Source organism: Crocodylus siamensis, chromosome 2 (genome assembly GCF_052110815.1).
Source record: "Crocodylus siamensis isolate JL-2025a chromosome 2, ASM5211081v1, whole genome shotgun sequence".
Lineage (NCBI taxonomy): Eukaryota > Metazoa > Chordata > Crocodylia > Crocodylidae > Crocodylus > Crocodylus siamensis.
Window position 1 is genome coordinate 183558779 of NC_143396.1, and position 15570 is coordinate 183574348.

A 15570-nucleotide genomic window follows, 5' to 3' on the forward strand; every position below is an offset into this window, starting at 1 on the left:
ATCTAGAGAGTAGGGATGAGGGTCTTGTAGCAGCACAGTGACTCAGAGGAACTTCAAGCATATTGGTTGGAAACAGGTGGCTGATGTCTGCTTGTGACCAAAGAACTAGCTTGTGGCTGTAGAGGTAGACAGAGGATCATGTGGTGGGGTACCTGGGGCCTCCTGTGTCTCTAGGCCTGCAAGGAGAAGGGCCTGAAGTCTGGAGGGTTGGATGCCAGGTTAGAGTAAAGCCAAGATGCCAAAGGTTGAATTGAGATACAGATATGCTGTGGCTAAGAGGACATAGGCCTGAGCTGAGGTGGGGAAAAGGAGAGAAAGGCTAGGCCTAGGTCAAGAGGCTCATAGCCAAGGCTTAAGTAGAGGGGATGGAGCTAAGACGGGTCCAGGAGCCTAGAGAAATAAATAGGGTCTTGTATGCTGAGTGATGCAGACAGATAGGGCTAGAGGACACAGTGAATGAATCAAGATTAAGGCCTGGGGGTGGCTGGAGGCCACAGTTAATACCCATAAGGTGAGCTAGTGCCTGGGAGCACAGATGGGGCCAGTTAGTGAGAAACAAGTACCAGTGGGGCACAACATGGGGTAACATTTGTGTCCATTGCTATGAGTAGGATTAGAGGTCTGGTGCAGCTAGCAAAAGTATAGATCCAGTGGGCACACTTGGACTCTGGGGAACAGCTTCCCAACATACAATACAACTTCCACCAAGATGAGCACCTCAGAGTAACCTCCTCACAGTCTTAAGTGGGACAGGAAAGAAATAAATCAATCCTTTCTTTCTGCCAGGGGTTCTCATAGTCACCCTCAAGACACTCCTGCTTGTTAGCCTCAAAACTGTCTTGCAAAATCATCTTGGGCTGACTGATTCGCATCAGATAATCTTCAGCTAGGGCTAGGCTTTTGATGTCATGGCTTCTAGCGCCCACCTTCACCTCCAAGCATGGGACTCCCCTTGGCTTCTCTGCATTATAGTGGGAGCTGTATGATGTACAGTTTAGCTGTGATCTCTGAATAGGAAGACTGACTGAATACCCTTCACGGACCAGCTAGATGCTCAGGGCTGAATGTCATGGGGAACTTCCTTTTCTTTTTCCCTGAATGTTACTCCTGCCAGCCCAGGTGATAACCAGCAAGTGACCCCTGGCATATGTAGTCATCTGCCTGACCTGGACACCAATTTGCTGTCAGATCTCAGAATGAGGAAGCAGAAGTGTTTAGGGGCAATCATCCATGACAAGACTCTTCTAATTGCAATGGCTTTATGCAAGGGATAAGTCTCTCACCTTGCTTAAGTTAATACTGGATGAATAATGAAACTATGGGTGCCTATACATGTATGTTGACACTGCTCTGATGCACTGTAATTGCAATGCATTGGAGCAGACTCTGTTAATTGATGAGCTTTAGTTAAAGTGCCTCCAACAAGCTTTAGTTAACTAATGTTCAAATGAGTGCTTTAAAGCTCCCCTACTGGTATTTTTCACTGCAGGGACACTGATAGATGCTCTGGGCACTTTAATTAGCTCTCTGAGCCACTCTAATTAAAGCACTGCCCCTCCTTCCCCACCCCTAGCATCCTGGAGCACATGTATAAACACTGTATATGACCCAGCAATCCAGAACTAAATAATGTGATGGCCCAGTTACCATTTCATTCCTTTAGGACTGGCACATTGCTTACCATGAATGAAGTAACCTTGCTCCTGCCAGATGAGGAAGGCATCCCCTACTGATGAGAATATTAATCCAGCCAAGATCCTGTTGGCACTTCGATGTGCAATTAGGAAATTGATCCCATGTGCCAGCAGAAAAACCCATAAGCAGAAGATGGGCAGACACTTGATGAGGGCACTGAACCAGGAAGGGCTGGAAGTTGGATGCCAGAGGACAAAATAGACACAAGTGGCTTTAAAAAAAGGCACCAGTTTTGGGCCTTCACTCTTCACCTGGAAAAAACAATCAAAACAAGGAAAATCACTAGGTCTGTTAAAGCCTGCAGCACCATAAACCACAGAGTAAAACTGCTGTCTTGATTCTGAGAGGCTCCTTCCGTTCTAATTAAAAGCATTCTCTCTAGCAGCACCCACACACTGAACCCAAATGTCCTTGAACTTGAACATACTTTCCAGTTGCTTTTTCCAGTTCTGTCTTGAAGCTTTCCTGAGTTCTCTGCCAAATAGAGATATGGAATCTAGTTGGTTGGTGAGTTGGGATGGAGACCAGAGGGAAGAAGCAGATTTCCTTCTGTTTTCTAAGGCAGCATTAAATGATCTATTTCTCTCACTGGAAAAAAAAAAACCTATACAGGGCCTGATCTCTCTATAATTTCTGTTAGTATTTTTATTTATTTCACTAGGTCTCTGGTTGTAGCTGTGTTGGCAGGAAAGGTGTTTTTTGAGTAGATGTGATAGTTGGTCTAATAAAAGAGGAGTAGTTGGAAAAAAGTTCTTGGCAAGCTTTCAGGTGCAGTCACCCTTCTTCAGGCCTGGGGAGTCTGCTGTTCTGAGACTCCAAGGAATGAGAAGCTAAAAGTGTGGCAGGGTGTCAGTGAGAATGTAAATAGGTAGAAATTAGAAAGACAAAAGGTAAAGCAGGTAAGGGAGGGGAAAGCAAGAGTGGTGAGGGAGGCCAAAGGGAAACATATAATGATAAAATACAAGGTAGAAAAGAGGCTGTCTGTGGAAAAGGAAATAGTAGGAGATCAGGAAAACGGGAATGAGAGAAGCTTAGTGTGACAGGATGTCAGTGATCATATAAATAGGTAAAATTAGAAAAACGAGCTAAAGAAGGGAAGAAAACGGTGGGGGGGAAGCCGAAGAGAAATGCTACAGTGGTAATAATATAAGGTAAAAAAACAGAAATAGTTGGAAATCAGGGCAAAGGGCATAAAAGTAGGGGAGAGGAGGGGAGAAAAGGGGGGGAAGAATGTAAGAGGTCAGGTCAGGCAGGTACTTGGTGAATCAGATGTCAGGCAGATTGTAATGTGTCATAAATCTAATGTCTCTATGTAGTCCATGATTTTTTGTATCCAGTAGATTTATTAAGTGAAGTTCACAGCTTCATTTACAAAAGATGTTTTGTAAGTTCCCTTTGAGGATTAGAACGGAGATATCGGAGATCTCAAAAGGAATTTACAAAACACTAATCCGCAAGTCTGTTCAGGTCCCTCCTAAATCTTGTAGTCTGGAAGATACTTCCCTCTTTTCCAGTCACTTGGCCCTTTGCTGCCTCTGACATCTTAGAAATAAGAAGCCAAGTCCTGGTACAAAAACCAACAAATTCAGTGGAAATGTTTCCATTGGTTCAGTGTACATTGGGTCCAAAACACCAATCTGATCTAGGACTGCAAATCTACATGCTGCAATGCCAAAGTAATGGAGCCTGAATGTGACACAATACACAGGCTTCAACAAACAAACGTAGTTTGGGTGAGTTTTGAAGATTAAAGTGAAAAAGATGGAGGGTTTCCTCGCATGCAATATGTGAGAGGTAATGTATGAAGCAGCAAGACCACGGAAAATGAGCATCATTGGGAAGTCTGAGCTTGCCACAGCAGACAGAGCTTTCAAAGCTACTGTCTTATTGGAGGGAGGGTCCAATATTTTACTGTGAGGGTGAGATATTTTACTGTTTCTGAATACATTATTAGTAGGCTAATGTCAACATAAATTTTAAACACTCTATTAGCAACCAAGCTGTATACCTCACTCACAAACAGCACATTAATAAACCATAGACACATTATATTATATACCAGGTTGGTAATGACTCCCCTATCTAGTTTCCCTAACCAGTTGCAAATCATCATTTTTCCTCTTTGGCTTGTCTTCCTGGGGAAAATTTTGCCAGTACATAGTGAATGGGCAAGAATATTCTCAGACTAAGCCCCCCTGCCACCAAAGCTGCAGACACTGTAATGGAAATGGCTGGGAGCTACCAAGCATCTGTAGGTTGGAAGGAAGAAAAGATGAGAAAGAAATAGTCAAGAGAATCCTGGCTTGGCTTTCTTTTCAGATTTGGCATGTGGCCCAGTAGCCTGTCCTGTTTCTCTGGAGCAGCAAATGGGTCAGAAGTACTTTCTACTGATGGGCTGAGAGGAGTAGACCCATTGCCTGGTCCATCTCCCATTTTGAGAGGACAGCTTTCTGTGAACTAATGCAGTTAGGTTTACAGCTCAAACAGTAGAAGTCTCTGCTTAGCATGTCTGGTCTGAGTTCAGTCCTGGAAATTTAGGAAGTTTACAGATGTGCTGGTTTAGATTCTGAAGTCAGTGAGCTGCTTGTGAAAATGGAAGTTGCGGTCAGATGGCCCTTCTATGAAAAGAACACTCTGGCCATAGAAAGGCAAAAATCCCCTTTTTAATATTGTTTTTTTAATATCTTGTAAACTATTGTGATTCTAAATGCTATATACCAGAATGTGCAATGGTCTGTTAAGGAACCCTACTGGTCCAGCACAGCCCTGGGTCTGATTCAGTTTCATACCGGTGCATGCTAGTGCATGAAGTTTGCAAGGATTGGAGGGGGTAGTGCAAGTCCCCTGCACCTGTGGGCTGAAACAGTAGAGCATGCTGGGAAGAAATGGCAGGGCATATATAACAAACCCCTCTGTGCCAGGGGTTTGTTATGGAAGCTGGGAATGTTTTGGACATGAGGTATGAAGACAAGTAAGTTCTTGATGGCCCCTGGAAAAAGGGATGAAGCGAGTAAAGAAAGAGGTTGTGGGCTAATGAGGCAGAGAGGGCTTGAACTATAAACTGAGAGGTGACTTCTGTTTGGGTACACAGCTGGGACTTTCAGAGAAAATAGGAGAAATGTCCCTTTGTGCAGTTTGTAAGGCAGGGCAGGTTATTCTGCCCATTGACTACACGTTACTTGTGCTATTGATTAACTGTGTATCAACACAAGCCAAGGCTGTGGTTTGCGAAGGGCCTTGAGTGTATCCTGAGTACAAAACTGAAGAAGGGAAGCCTTTGTAGTCTGGCTGGATGGCTAAACTGTAGCAAATCATGAAATTGCCTAAGAGAGAGGGCAGACAGACAAGGCTATGCTTTGATGCCAGAAAGGTAAGAGTATGCTACAGGTAGCCTCCCATATGCTACCCTTTCTGTCGTGTGTTTGAATAAGAATCTATTATCTTTCCTACACTTACAAACACTATTTCCTCCCAAGTTGTCTGAACTCATCTCCTAAGTTTACACAGGACTGAAACACGGTACATAAACATTAACAAACAATTGTGGAGAAATTGCATTTGCAAGCCCTGAATTTCATATGTGTGTATTAGCTGGATGCTAAGTTCCTGTTGTTTCAAAGTGACTTTGATTTATGTGCCTTTAAAATTGTTTTAAATAACTATAAAACCACTTCCATGATATTTACACTATAATAACACAGATATAATTATAGCAATTTTCCCATGTCTAAAGAAAATATTCCAAGACTTTGGCAGACTAACAAGAAGTCAAAACTAGGATCCTCCATCCTATAAAGGCATGCATGTAAGAAATTGCAGGATGTAAAGAGGATTATATGTGTGGGAAGTCAAGCATGTGCATCATTCTCTTCAAGATTAGGGTATAGAAACATAAATAAAGAAGTATTTACTGCATTGGTCCCCAAACTATTATTTGTATTTGCTGAAACTTCCTAGAGAGGAGGCTGCTAAATAGTATTAACAGGATTTAAAATTTATTGTTTTCCATATAAGTAAACAATCATGGGTGAGGTATGACTTGCGATACCTGTACCCTGCTTCTTTGGAAGGGTAGATGAAGGTGGAGCAGCACAGAACTCAGCACGAGACAGACAGCCACTTGGTATAAAGCAAACTCTACACTGAAGTAAATGCTGTGACTGAAAAACAGATTTGTCGTTAGTCATTGACTTTCACTCCAGCTCAGACAGCAAATGCCTAAATCCATTCTGAAAAGGGTACTTGGGTCCCTAAATCATGCAGGTGTTTTTGAATGCTTAATATTGGGTGTGTCTACACATGCAATTAATGCAAAACAATAAACTCCAACACACATCGTGCCAGAACTTATTGCTCCTGGGAGCCACATTTACATGTGCACATGGGACTGCAGCAAGTTGAGAGCTGGGTTGGGCTTAGGGATCAGCCTGCCAGTCCATGGCTGCTCCAGCCCATCCCAACATGCTGTGGAGGGACTGACTGGGGCACAAGGGTGCTCCAGTGCAGGGCTAGCCAGCAAGCAGCCCGTACCCCAGCCAGCCTTGTCAGCATCTATACACACATTCTGGTGCAGTAAATAATTCTGCCATAAGATAGTACTTGTAAATACAAGTACTAACCTACAGCAGACTTCATTAGTTTACTGCAGCCTAATAGGGCTGCATGTGTGGATGTGGAGACTTTACTGTGGAGGTAATTAGGCAGCTCTGCAGTTGGAGCTGACCCTAGGGAAGTGTAGGGCCTGGGGCATATCAGCCTGTGCAGGGTCCCCCTTAACACTGTGCGGGGGCCATGGTACCCCTGCAAAGGGGGGGGAATCTCTGTGCTTCTTCTGAAGTGTGGGGCTGAGCCACCAGCTCCAGGCGGGCCTCACAGGAGGGGCTGCAGCTGCTCTACCCAGCTCCATGGGCACCCCAAGTGTGGGGTGCAGGGAGGCTCCCCCAATTCACTGTACCCTAGGGACAGCTCTGTCTGCAGTAAACATCTTGTATAGATGCGCCCACTCTCTCTTAAAATGTGATGAGGTACAAAGGGGCGTAAATAGGAGTAATAGGTTGAAATTAGGATTGTAGGTGGGAAACTAATTTGGAGAATAAGGGAGGAAAAATTCCCTAATCATGAGATGCAAGGGCAGTGGTAGAACTGGACATGAAACAGGAAAACATTGTGAAAAACAGTTTTTTTCAGTGGCCCTAAGGAAATACAATGATTCTCTCTTCTACCTTGAACTTTTTTTTTCTAAAATGCTCCAGAGCAGGGAGTTAGGTTGCAACCTTCTCCTGCCAATAGCTGTCACAACCTGCTGAGGCTGATGGCTCCCATTAGGTTGAAAAAACAATTTCCATGAAATGTATTTAAAAATAAAATACCAATACTTCCATTTAGCAGAGTCTTTGAACGATGTTCTGTGCAAGCCAGCAAACAAAGAGACTCCTTCTCCGCCCACCCCTCAGGAGCCTGACTTCAGTAGAATTGTATGCGTTCCATTGTCTTTTCAAAGAAGAGCTGGGTTTTTCAGCTCTTGGTATCCTGCATTGTAAGTCTCACACTGATTCTGCCCTATTGAAATACCTGTTTTCACTTCCACTTGCGGGTCACTAAATATTTAAAGCAGTCAGCAGTTTTGCTGTAGTAGATTATGTTGATGCAAGTTATGGCTTGTCTTTTTTTCCCTGGTGTCCATAAGCTCGTGAGGCATTTAGAATAGCAGGTCTTAAATTTGAACCACATGAGAAGGTGATGGCTTTGACTTTCCATGGGTAAGTGCAGCAAACAGGCTAGTCATACACAGAGGAATGCAATCCTAACAGATTAGACCATTGGTCCGCTAAGTACCTCTGTGCATAGCCAACATTGATACTTCAGAAGGGGAAAAAACTTAAAGCAGGGATATCGAACTCACCCCAAGGCCCTGAGCTGGATCCAGACCAGAGGTGGGGGGCTCCTCCATGACCAGATCTGTGGACCTCACAGCAGTTGTGGTGGGTCTAGGTTTGGGGCCAGTGATATGGATCCAAGGGTGAGTGGCAGTGTGGACTGGGCAGCTGCACAGGTGGGGAGAGGATGGCAGTGCTAGTAGGGGACAGATGGCAGTGAGGCAAGGGCTGTATCTGAACAGCCCTCACTCACCCCTCTGTCACTGATCACAATTTTCACTGGGGCCAGGGACCCTGAAATTTTGCAGCAGGTCATACTCCACCAGCCATGCCCCCCAACTTTGGGTAACTTGCTGGCCAGATGAAAGAGTTTTACAGGCCGGATCTGGCTCACAAGCCATATGTTTTACACCCGTGACCTAGATCATGGAGGGAGGCTGGAGATCATGAGTGACTGGTGCCTCCTGAACTTGGGGGGGCACCTGCAGAAGCTGCTGATGGCAGCAGCCCTGTCAGGGGGGGCATGTGCACCCTTGTGCACCCCCTACCAGTAGCCTATGTTGGAGATCATTTCCCTGTTGGTCAGCATTGGTCAGTGTTCCTCAAAGTAGAGTGACCACTATAGTGTTTTTAATTGATAATCTGACAACCTGTACAGGATCAGTTTTAACATCTAGTGCACAGCAGTAGAGTGACAGGGACCTATGACCTCTCATAGGTGCCAGCTTGCTATGATCCCCTATTCTGTCCTGAAAGAGGAGTTGAAGATTTGCTTCTTCCAGCTCCTCTGAGTTTCCTCCCCACAGTCACTCACTGGCTTATTACTCTACAGATGAACGAACTTGTTAGATAAGTGAGAATTGCTACTGATAGAGTAAAAGAATTGCAAAGTACAAAAGCTTTGCCTGTTCTCCACTACCTACAGCAATGGTTCTCAGCATTTTTGGACTCAAGGCACCCCTTCATAACTTTCAGGAATTGAGTGGCATTCAATTTCAAAAACTAATTGATATATTACAGTGTTTACCTCCTTGCAGAGAGGCCAGGCACTACAGGTGGAAGATTGTCCAGGAAGGGACAAGCCTGAGCCTGTGCTTCTTTGCTTAGCTTATCTCCTTGTGGCACCCTTCAAAAGACCTGGTGGAAGCCCAGGAGGTCCCGGCACTCTGGTTGAGAATCACTGACCTATGGGACTAATGTCCTTGCTTAGACCTTGCAATAGAAAGGCATGCCTACGGACTGAAGACACAAAATTGTGCTCTCCAGGAAACTGTAGAGAGACTTAGCCATGCTAGTTTGAAGGTAGGCAGAAGGTAAGGTGGGTTGATACCTTGGAGATTAACTGGTTCAGAGAGGCAAAAGCTTTCATAGGTGACAGCCTACATTTTTTAGGTGCGAGTGTCAACGTAGGTATTTCTGTTTGCCCCGGTTCTGCATTGCCATTGTAGAACCTGTATTCAAATAGCACAAGGTGGCATTCCAAAATGGGCAGGCTCCAGGTCTGAGACGGGGGATCCAACAGTCCTGCAGCTTGGCAGTTCTCTGTCTCTGCTGTAAACTAATAAGCCATGGCAATGGAGGTGCTAGCTAGAACAGTTCTAAATTGTACTGGGGGCCAGACCAACAATCCCAGGATAGATGAACTGCAAGCCACTTCCCCCACCCACCTTCCATCCACTCTCTATCGGAGGAATGAATATGCCCCAACAAAAATGCTCACTTCCTCATAAGAAGGCTTTTGAAAGCACACTGCTACTCAGAATAGAGGGCTGGTTCATATTCCAATCTGCTGTCTAACACTGTGCACAAATCCTTGAGGAAGAGACTTTTCTGATTATTTTTGTCATGGAACCAGCTGACTCATTCCCTCAGTTCACAAGGACTTTCCTGAAATCTTCTTTTAACACTAGCTCTCCCCCAAGTTTGTTATGCCTTTAAAATACAAAATGTTCAAAATGTGTTTCTAAAGCAACACCACATGACCAGAGTTTATTGGTAAACCCAAACAGACACCTACAAGGGATATTTAAACAGTCTCAGCGGCTGAGCATGCTTTGGAAAGAGCAGCAGTCATGCTACCTCTTGGGCTAAGTACAGACAGTCAAAAAGCTTGAGGCTGAATGGATTCAGTCTTTGCAGATCAGTGTAAACTGCAAAGATTGAAGCAATAAACAAATGAACAGACATTGACTTTTGATTCAGCAAATACAGGCACATGCCTGCTGTGGCTCAGGCCAGAAGTCAGGTGATGCTAGACTCTCTGATATGTGGCCAACATGAGCTGTGTGTTTGCTTTCTGTTCCTGCTACTCCTGAGGTCTCTGGGATTTGCAGTCCAAAATCACACTAGCAGGACTCTGCAGGTTTGCTCATCACTTCCTCTTCCTGCTTCCAGTTGCCTCTGGGGTTTGTAGTCTACAGTTACAGCCTACAGGAAGTCTGAGCAGGAGAAGGGGTGTTTAACCCCCCTCCCTGGCCCCAGATCCTAGCCAGGATTTGCCTGAGGGGGCCAGTGAGCCAGCCCTCACTGCTCCAGCGAGGGAACAGAGGAGAAGGGCCAGCCCTGCTCTCTGAAGCAGACAGCACAGCACAGCCCAGGGCTGAAAAGCATGCTGGAGGACTCTAACTTGAACCAGGAAGGGGTCTGGGACAGAAGTTCCATAAAGTGGTTTGACCCAGATTGGTTAACTCTGATACTACATTCAACCAGGTTTATCTTAAACTGATTTGGGCCATTTTGAAACTGGTTTATGTGCTCTGAGCTTCTCTTCTGTTACAGGTTTAAACCAATTTCTGATCACTTAAACCAGTTTATGTGTAACGTCTGTCCCTATCCTTTATGTCTGTGGCCCAGTAGTCTTTCACCTCCTATTACATGGGGGAAGAGGTTGGCCAAACAGGTTCTCTTTGAGGAAGTTCTTGAGATGCTTCCATTATATCTGGTGCACGTTAGAGGATTTGGGCAGCTATGAGTGTCTTGTGACCTCTAGAAGCAGTAAGAGAATTCCTGCTAAATTACTTTCTGTGGCATTCAGTGCTAGAAACAGCTGCAGTGTGGAAAAACTTTATTTTGCTTGGTAGAAGAGTAACATGAGGCTCCATTTGGCATAGGCCTGAACTGGAGACAGGTGACATGCTGTGGATGGTAAACATTAAAAGCCAAAGACCATCTAGAGCACAACACCTCCAACCTCTTTTGCAAAGCACACCTGCTGCAGGAAGCTGTCTTGCAGCTCCAGCCAGTAATTGAGGATTTCTGCCTATGGGACTACTAGTACAGACTTCATTAGCTTAACACTTTCACTTGCTGAAGCCCAATGGGCTTTGTGTTCCCTTCCTATAAGAGGCTTAGAGTGATGCCCCCAGCAATGCAAAGAACTGATTTTGCTGTGCTTCAAAAGCTTTGCTCTTACTGGAACAGTAGAGCCAACAGCATAAAAAGCTTCTCTTTTTCTAAAGAGATGGTGGCAATTTGCCAGAGGACACAATTAAAGCCTTGGCAGCAGCCCTCAAAATTGTTGGGTGCTGAACTCAAATGTATTGCTGCATTAACTGTTGGCATCAGAAAAATCTCCCTTCCTGGGACCTCAGTGGAGGTGTAGAGAGAGCAAAGGGTGGGAGAGGATTATCACGCTGGCATTAACAAAGCCCTTCTGAGGGGATATGAAGTCCTACGCAACTGTGTCCTGAATTGGAAGTTGCAACAATTAGTTTCATTTTACAAGGCAAAATGAATTCTGTGCAACCTGCAGTTATGTTAACTTCAGCTTAACCTTTCCCAAGATAAGGAGGACATCATGGCTGAAAACTAAAAACCAAAAGTTAGGGTTTTTTCCTAGTCAAATGTCTTGCCCCAGTCAGGCATACTGTGGAAGGAGTAATTCCATAGCTGCAGAACTTGGGAGAAACCATGAAACTAGGAAGCCAGTGCATGTTAAGGTGCCTATTGTTTTAGGAGAGTGGTGCCTGACCACCTGGGCTGTGAGCTGGATCAGGTGCACAGGATTGGTCTGTGAACCCAATCCAAGCATGGGTTCAGTGCAAGTGCTAGAGTGGGCCCACTTCCCCCAGTCCCACACATCCAACTTGGGCCTCATCTGATGCATGGGGCTATGTCCTCTGGCTGCAGGGCCTGGAAATTTGGTCGCAGGAGGGACAGTTGCAGTGTTAATTGCCACTGTTCCCCTGCCACCAAACTTTCAGACCTGTGGGGAATCTAGTGGGTCAGATTTGTCCCACAGGCTGGAGAAAGAGCACCACTGTTCTAGGGTGGTATAGTGTCTGCCCACAGGAGTGAGCACCATCCTCCCACTATTAGAAACTAATAAAACACAGCAGCAGCATCTACCTCCCTTTTCACTTGCACTGCCAAGGTCCCCTCTCACCTACTTTGTCAAAAACAAAGCTAAGCATGGTAAAGGTTAAACTTGGTATGGGTAAGGCAAGAAGGAGCTGATGTCCAAAAATTGAATAAATTCGGGTCCTGAGTGTGGAAGTGCATTTCCCTTTAAAATCAAAGGAGCATCATTCACCCCACTGGTGATACCAAAGGGGGGAGGTCTGCCCTTCCAATGTCCCTGTAAAGTCAAGGGCAAGATGGTCATGAAGGTCTCTTTCCTGCTTTCACTTCTGTTTTCCAGTTTCTCAGGAGACCAGTGTCGCTGTCATCACCCCCTGATTCAGTCCAGTATAGCAGGTGTACTGTGGAACTATCTACCTATTAGACAGAAACTACATCTCTGGAAGGCCTTGTCCAGTGTAAGTTTCAGTCCATCTCTTTAATGAACCACCATTCAGAATATTATGGGGAAGGGGGAGAGGGTAGACACTGTCTCACTGAATTACAGCCAAGTAAGATATTTAAATAAAATATGAGAGTGTGGCAACTAACAGGTACGATGAATAAGGATAGGGTGCTGGTAGTAATAGAAGCTGGTAATCAAGGAGAAGTAGTTTGATTGCCTAGAGTTTATACAGGAGGAACTCTTCTATCATTGCACAAAGTAGCAAACAAGGTGCTTTTGTTAGAACCAGCACAATAAACTAAAATGATAGTGGCAGGTGGGCTCTCTAATTTCTTAGCAGAGCATTCAGATAAAGGGGTTGGATGAGGATTCATTCTCAGGAAGGATGGAGGGGGGAAGGGGGAGAGGGAACTGGATTATTTAAGAGGCTCAACTCAATTTACAACTTTTTTTTGGTTCCTACAGATCTGTAGCTAAAAAAATAGGACACATTGGATAGAGCAGATGTCTGAGTCTTAGCTGTGGGTGTAATTGGACAGTTTCTTCTTGATAAGAGTCAGAAAACGCCTCTGCACTTATTTTTGGGGGGCACAACAGTGCCTGTTACTGCTTTCAGGTTCAGAATTGCTGGTAGAACTGGAGGGCACTCTTCAAATCTTCTAGAAACTCAAATTAACCCCATAAGTATGTATCAACCTTCAAGTGCAGAACACTGCACATTGACCCCAAGCAAATAAAACCTACTGCAGTTTGATGCAGCATTGTGCTATACACCTACAGGGCCAGCGTTAGCAGTACTAGCATTTAGCATTAATCAGTTTGTTGCCTGCAGCTGTATTGAGACACAGCAGTGGTACTGAATGTAATTATCTAGTAGGTACCATTACACCAGATCACAGATGTCAGTGTTTTATTTGTATTTATGTACATACCGCATGCTCCTTTTCCCTTCAGTTGGGTCATGTCTTAAACAAGGAAGCTCTTGGAATGGTGACAGGTGGCTATGCTTGGCACTGGCTTGTCCAGGTCTGATTGCTCCGGTCTCGTGGAGCCGGGGTGAAGCCCTATAATCAGAATCACTCGACCTCTGCCTGTTGCAGAAGCAAAGCTGCAGATTTAACTCTCTCATCGCTGCTGCTGAATTGGCAGTAGCAAATATCTGAGCAGTAGGGTAAAGGGAAGGTTCAGCCCCCAGTGAGTAGGTGCTGTGGTAGAGATGACTGAAAAATCTTTCTTCATTCATGATCCCAAAACAAGGTGCACACTGTCTTGTGGGGAGGGAAACATATGGTATGCAGATGCATATGGGTATGGTCTTTCCTGAGAATAGGAGGGAACTGGTGTTCCACTAGCATTGTGCAAGTATTTTTGGCAACAACTGGTTGTGTATAGGTGACCAATGTATCTAATACCTTACAGAGCACAGGAGCTATTAATCCCATAAGTTTGGGCGAGGTGAGCATGCCAAGGGTCACTAACGTATTTGTCCTGGACTTTATACAGGTGATGGAAAACTTTGGAGTCATTAACAGCAGGACTTGACTCTACAGCCTTCGTTTTGTGGCTGACTCAAGTCAGATTAGAGACGAATACATTTTGCTCTGTACCCAAGATCTGGCTTTCTGCACCAAAGGTCACTTGGAAGCTGTTCACTGGACTGTTGTAAACAAGGTTATCTGTAAACCTTTCTTTAAGAAGACAGGCATGTGATTGGAATGAAGGGCTGAGGGACGGCTGACTGTAATGCCTCATTCCCTAGCAAGCGCTGGTGGTTTTCAAGGTAGCAGCTATTGCCAATAGCCATTACTATGAACAGCTGGAGATTATACTGTCTTGGAGGTAGAAAGGAAGGTGCAGAGCTCAACCTCAACTAGCCAACCTCAACCTCATCATGGTCAATCAGCTGTTGGAAACCAGGGCAAAAAAGTCTTGCTTTCAAGATAGCATCATATACCTTAGATGCCGTTGAAGCAGTATCAGTATGCTGTATGGGAGCAAATGTTTCTCCTTTTTCACCACACTTTTCTTTGTGCACGAGAGGAATTTGGTGAAACAACCCAACAGACACAAAACCTTTTCATTAGTCTTTCAAATGTCATCTTACACCTCACATCTGCTGTGACACCCAACTCCCTCCACCCCCATCCAGTTGAAGACTTAAGTGCTTGTATATTGTTCTTACAACAGTATTCCTAACTCTTCCTGTTACATTTTCTACACTGTATCTGCTTCTGTTCACCCCTTTTTCATCATACTGTTGTAAGATGTTTAGGGCATGGGCTGCTTCTTGGATTTGTGGTATATATAGGATAGCATGTTTTGTACTCCTGTTCTGGAGCTTCAAGGGGCTCACATAATACAAAGGATAGTTTCTCTGGTTGAAACAGAAACAGCCTTCCGCAAGACATCATTTTTGGAACAATTGCAGAGGAGGCACTGGGCTCCCCAAATGAATGGCATTTGCAGAAGAAATGCTTTGGCTTGCCAGTACAAGAATATTGTGCTGCTTTACAGAAAAACCTTGGTGTCTGATCCTGGTGATGGCTTCCAGGTTTTCCCAAGACTCTTTATCATTTATATTGCATCCTATTGCAGGGGAGAAACTGGCACAGATTCTACATTACCAAGTCAAAGAAGCAGGGTTGTATAGTTAGGTTTCATGGCAGTCTAAAGGTTGCCAGGCTGGGAAGTGGAAAGCTCAAGAAACTGGCAACAGGACACAGAGTTTCAAGGTCTGATTCTCACTTACTCTGATCCTAGACTTCAGGCACAGATGCCTCAAGATAGCAATGATGGTGTTAATTTACTTCTGTGTTTGTAATCTAGAGCTGTGATGGGGCTTAGCTGGTCGACAGCAAATCCCATGTCTTCTGTTTCCTTCCCACCCTGGAAAGTGGGCTAGCTGAAATGCAGTGCATTATGGGTAGTATTCTACTGCCAGACTATGGCATGAATTAATGTGTAGTGTGTTATCTAGTTGTGATAGAGCTAAGGAAGAGCCTTTGTGTATCACTATTCCCAAGGAGGAAATTCTGTCCTTTTTTATGGCCCTCTTACACAGCCAGAATGGCACTTCTGATTCTATGTTGTTGACTCAAATCCACTCGGGTAGGGCGCATCCATTCCTTGCACCGCTAATTTGCAGCACGAGGGGCTTTTTGATACTGGGAGATCCCGGTATCAAAAAAAACCCCCTGCACCTAAAAAAAAATGTGAGATGGCACATTGGGTGGTGTGCCGCTGACAACTGGAGCC

General features: G+C 44.8%; 1 protein-coding gene across 1 annotated transcript in view; it reads right to left on the reverse strand.

Annotated features, from left to right (window-relative positions):
* Positions 1 to 15570, reverse strand: part of TMEM86A (transmembrane protein 86A) — a 47178-nt gene that overhangs the window by 12152 nt on the left and 19456 nt on the right. The window contains exon 2 of the mRNA XM_090032539.1: positions 1682 to 1946. Within this exon, the coding sequence (XP_089888665.1) occupies positions 1682 to 1946 (265 nt within the window). The remainder of the gene's footprint in view (positions 1 to 1681; positions 1947 to 15570) is intronic.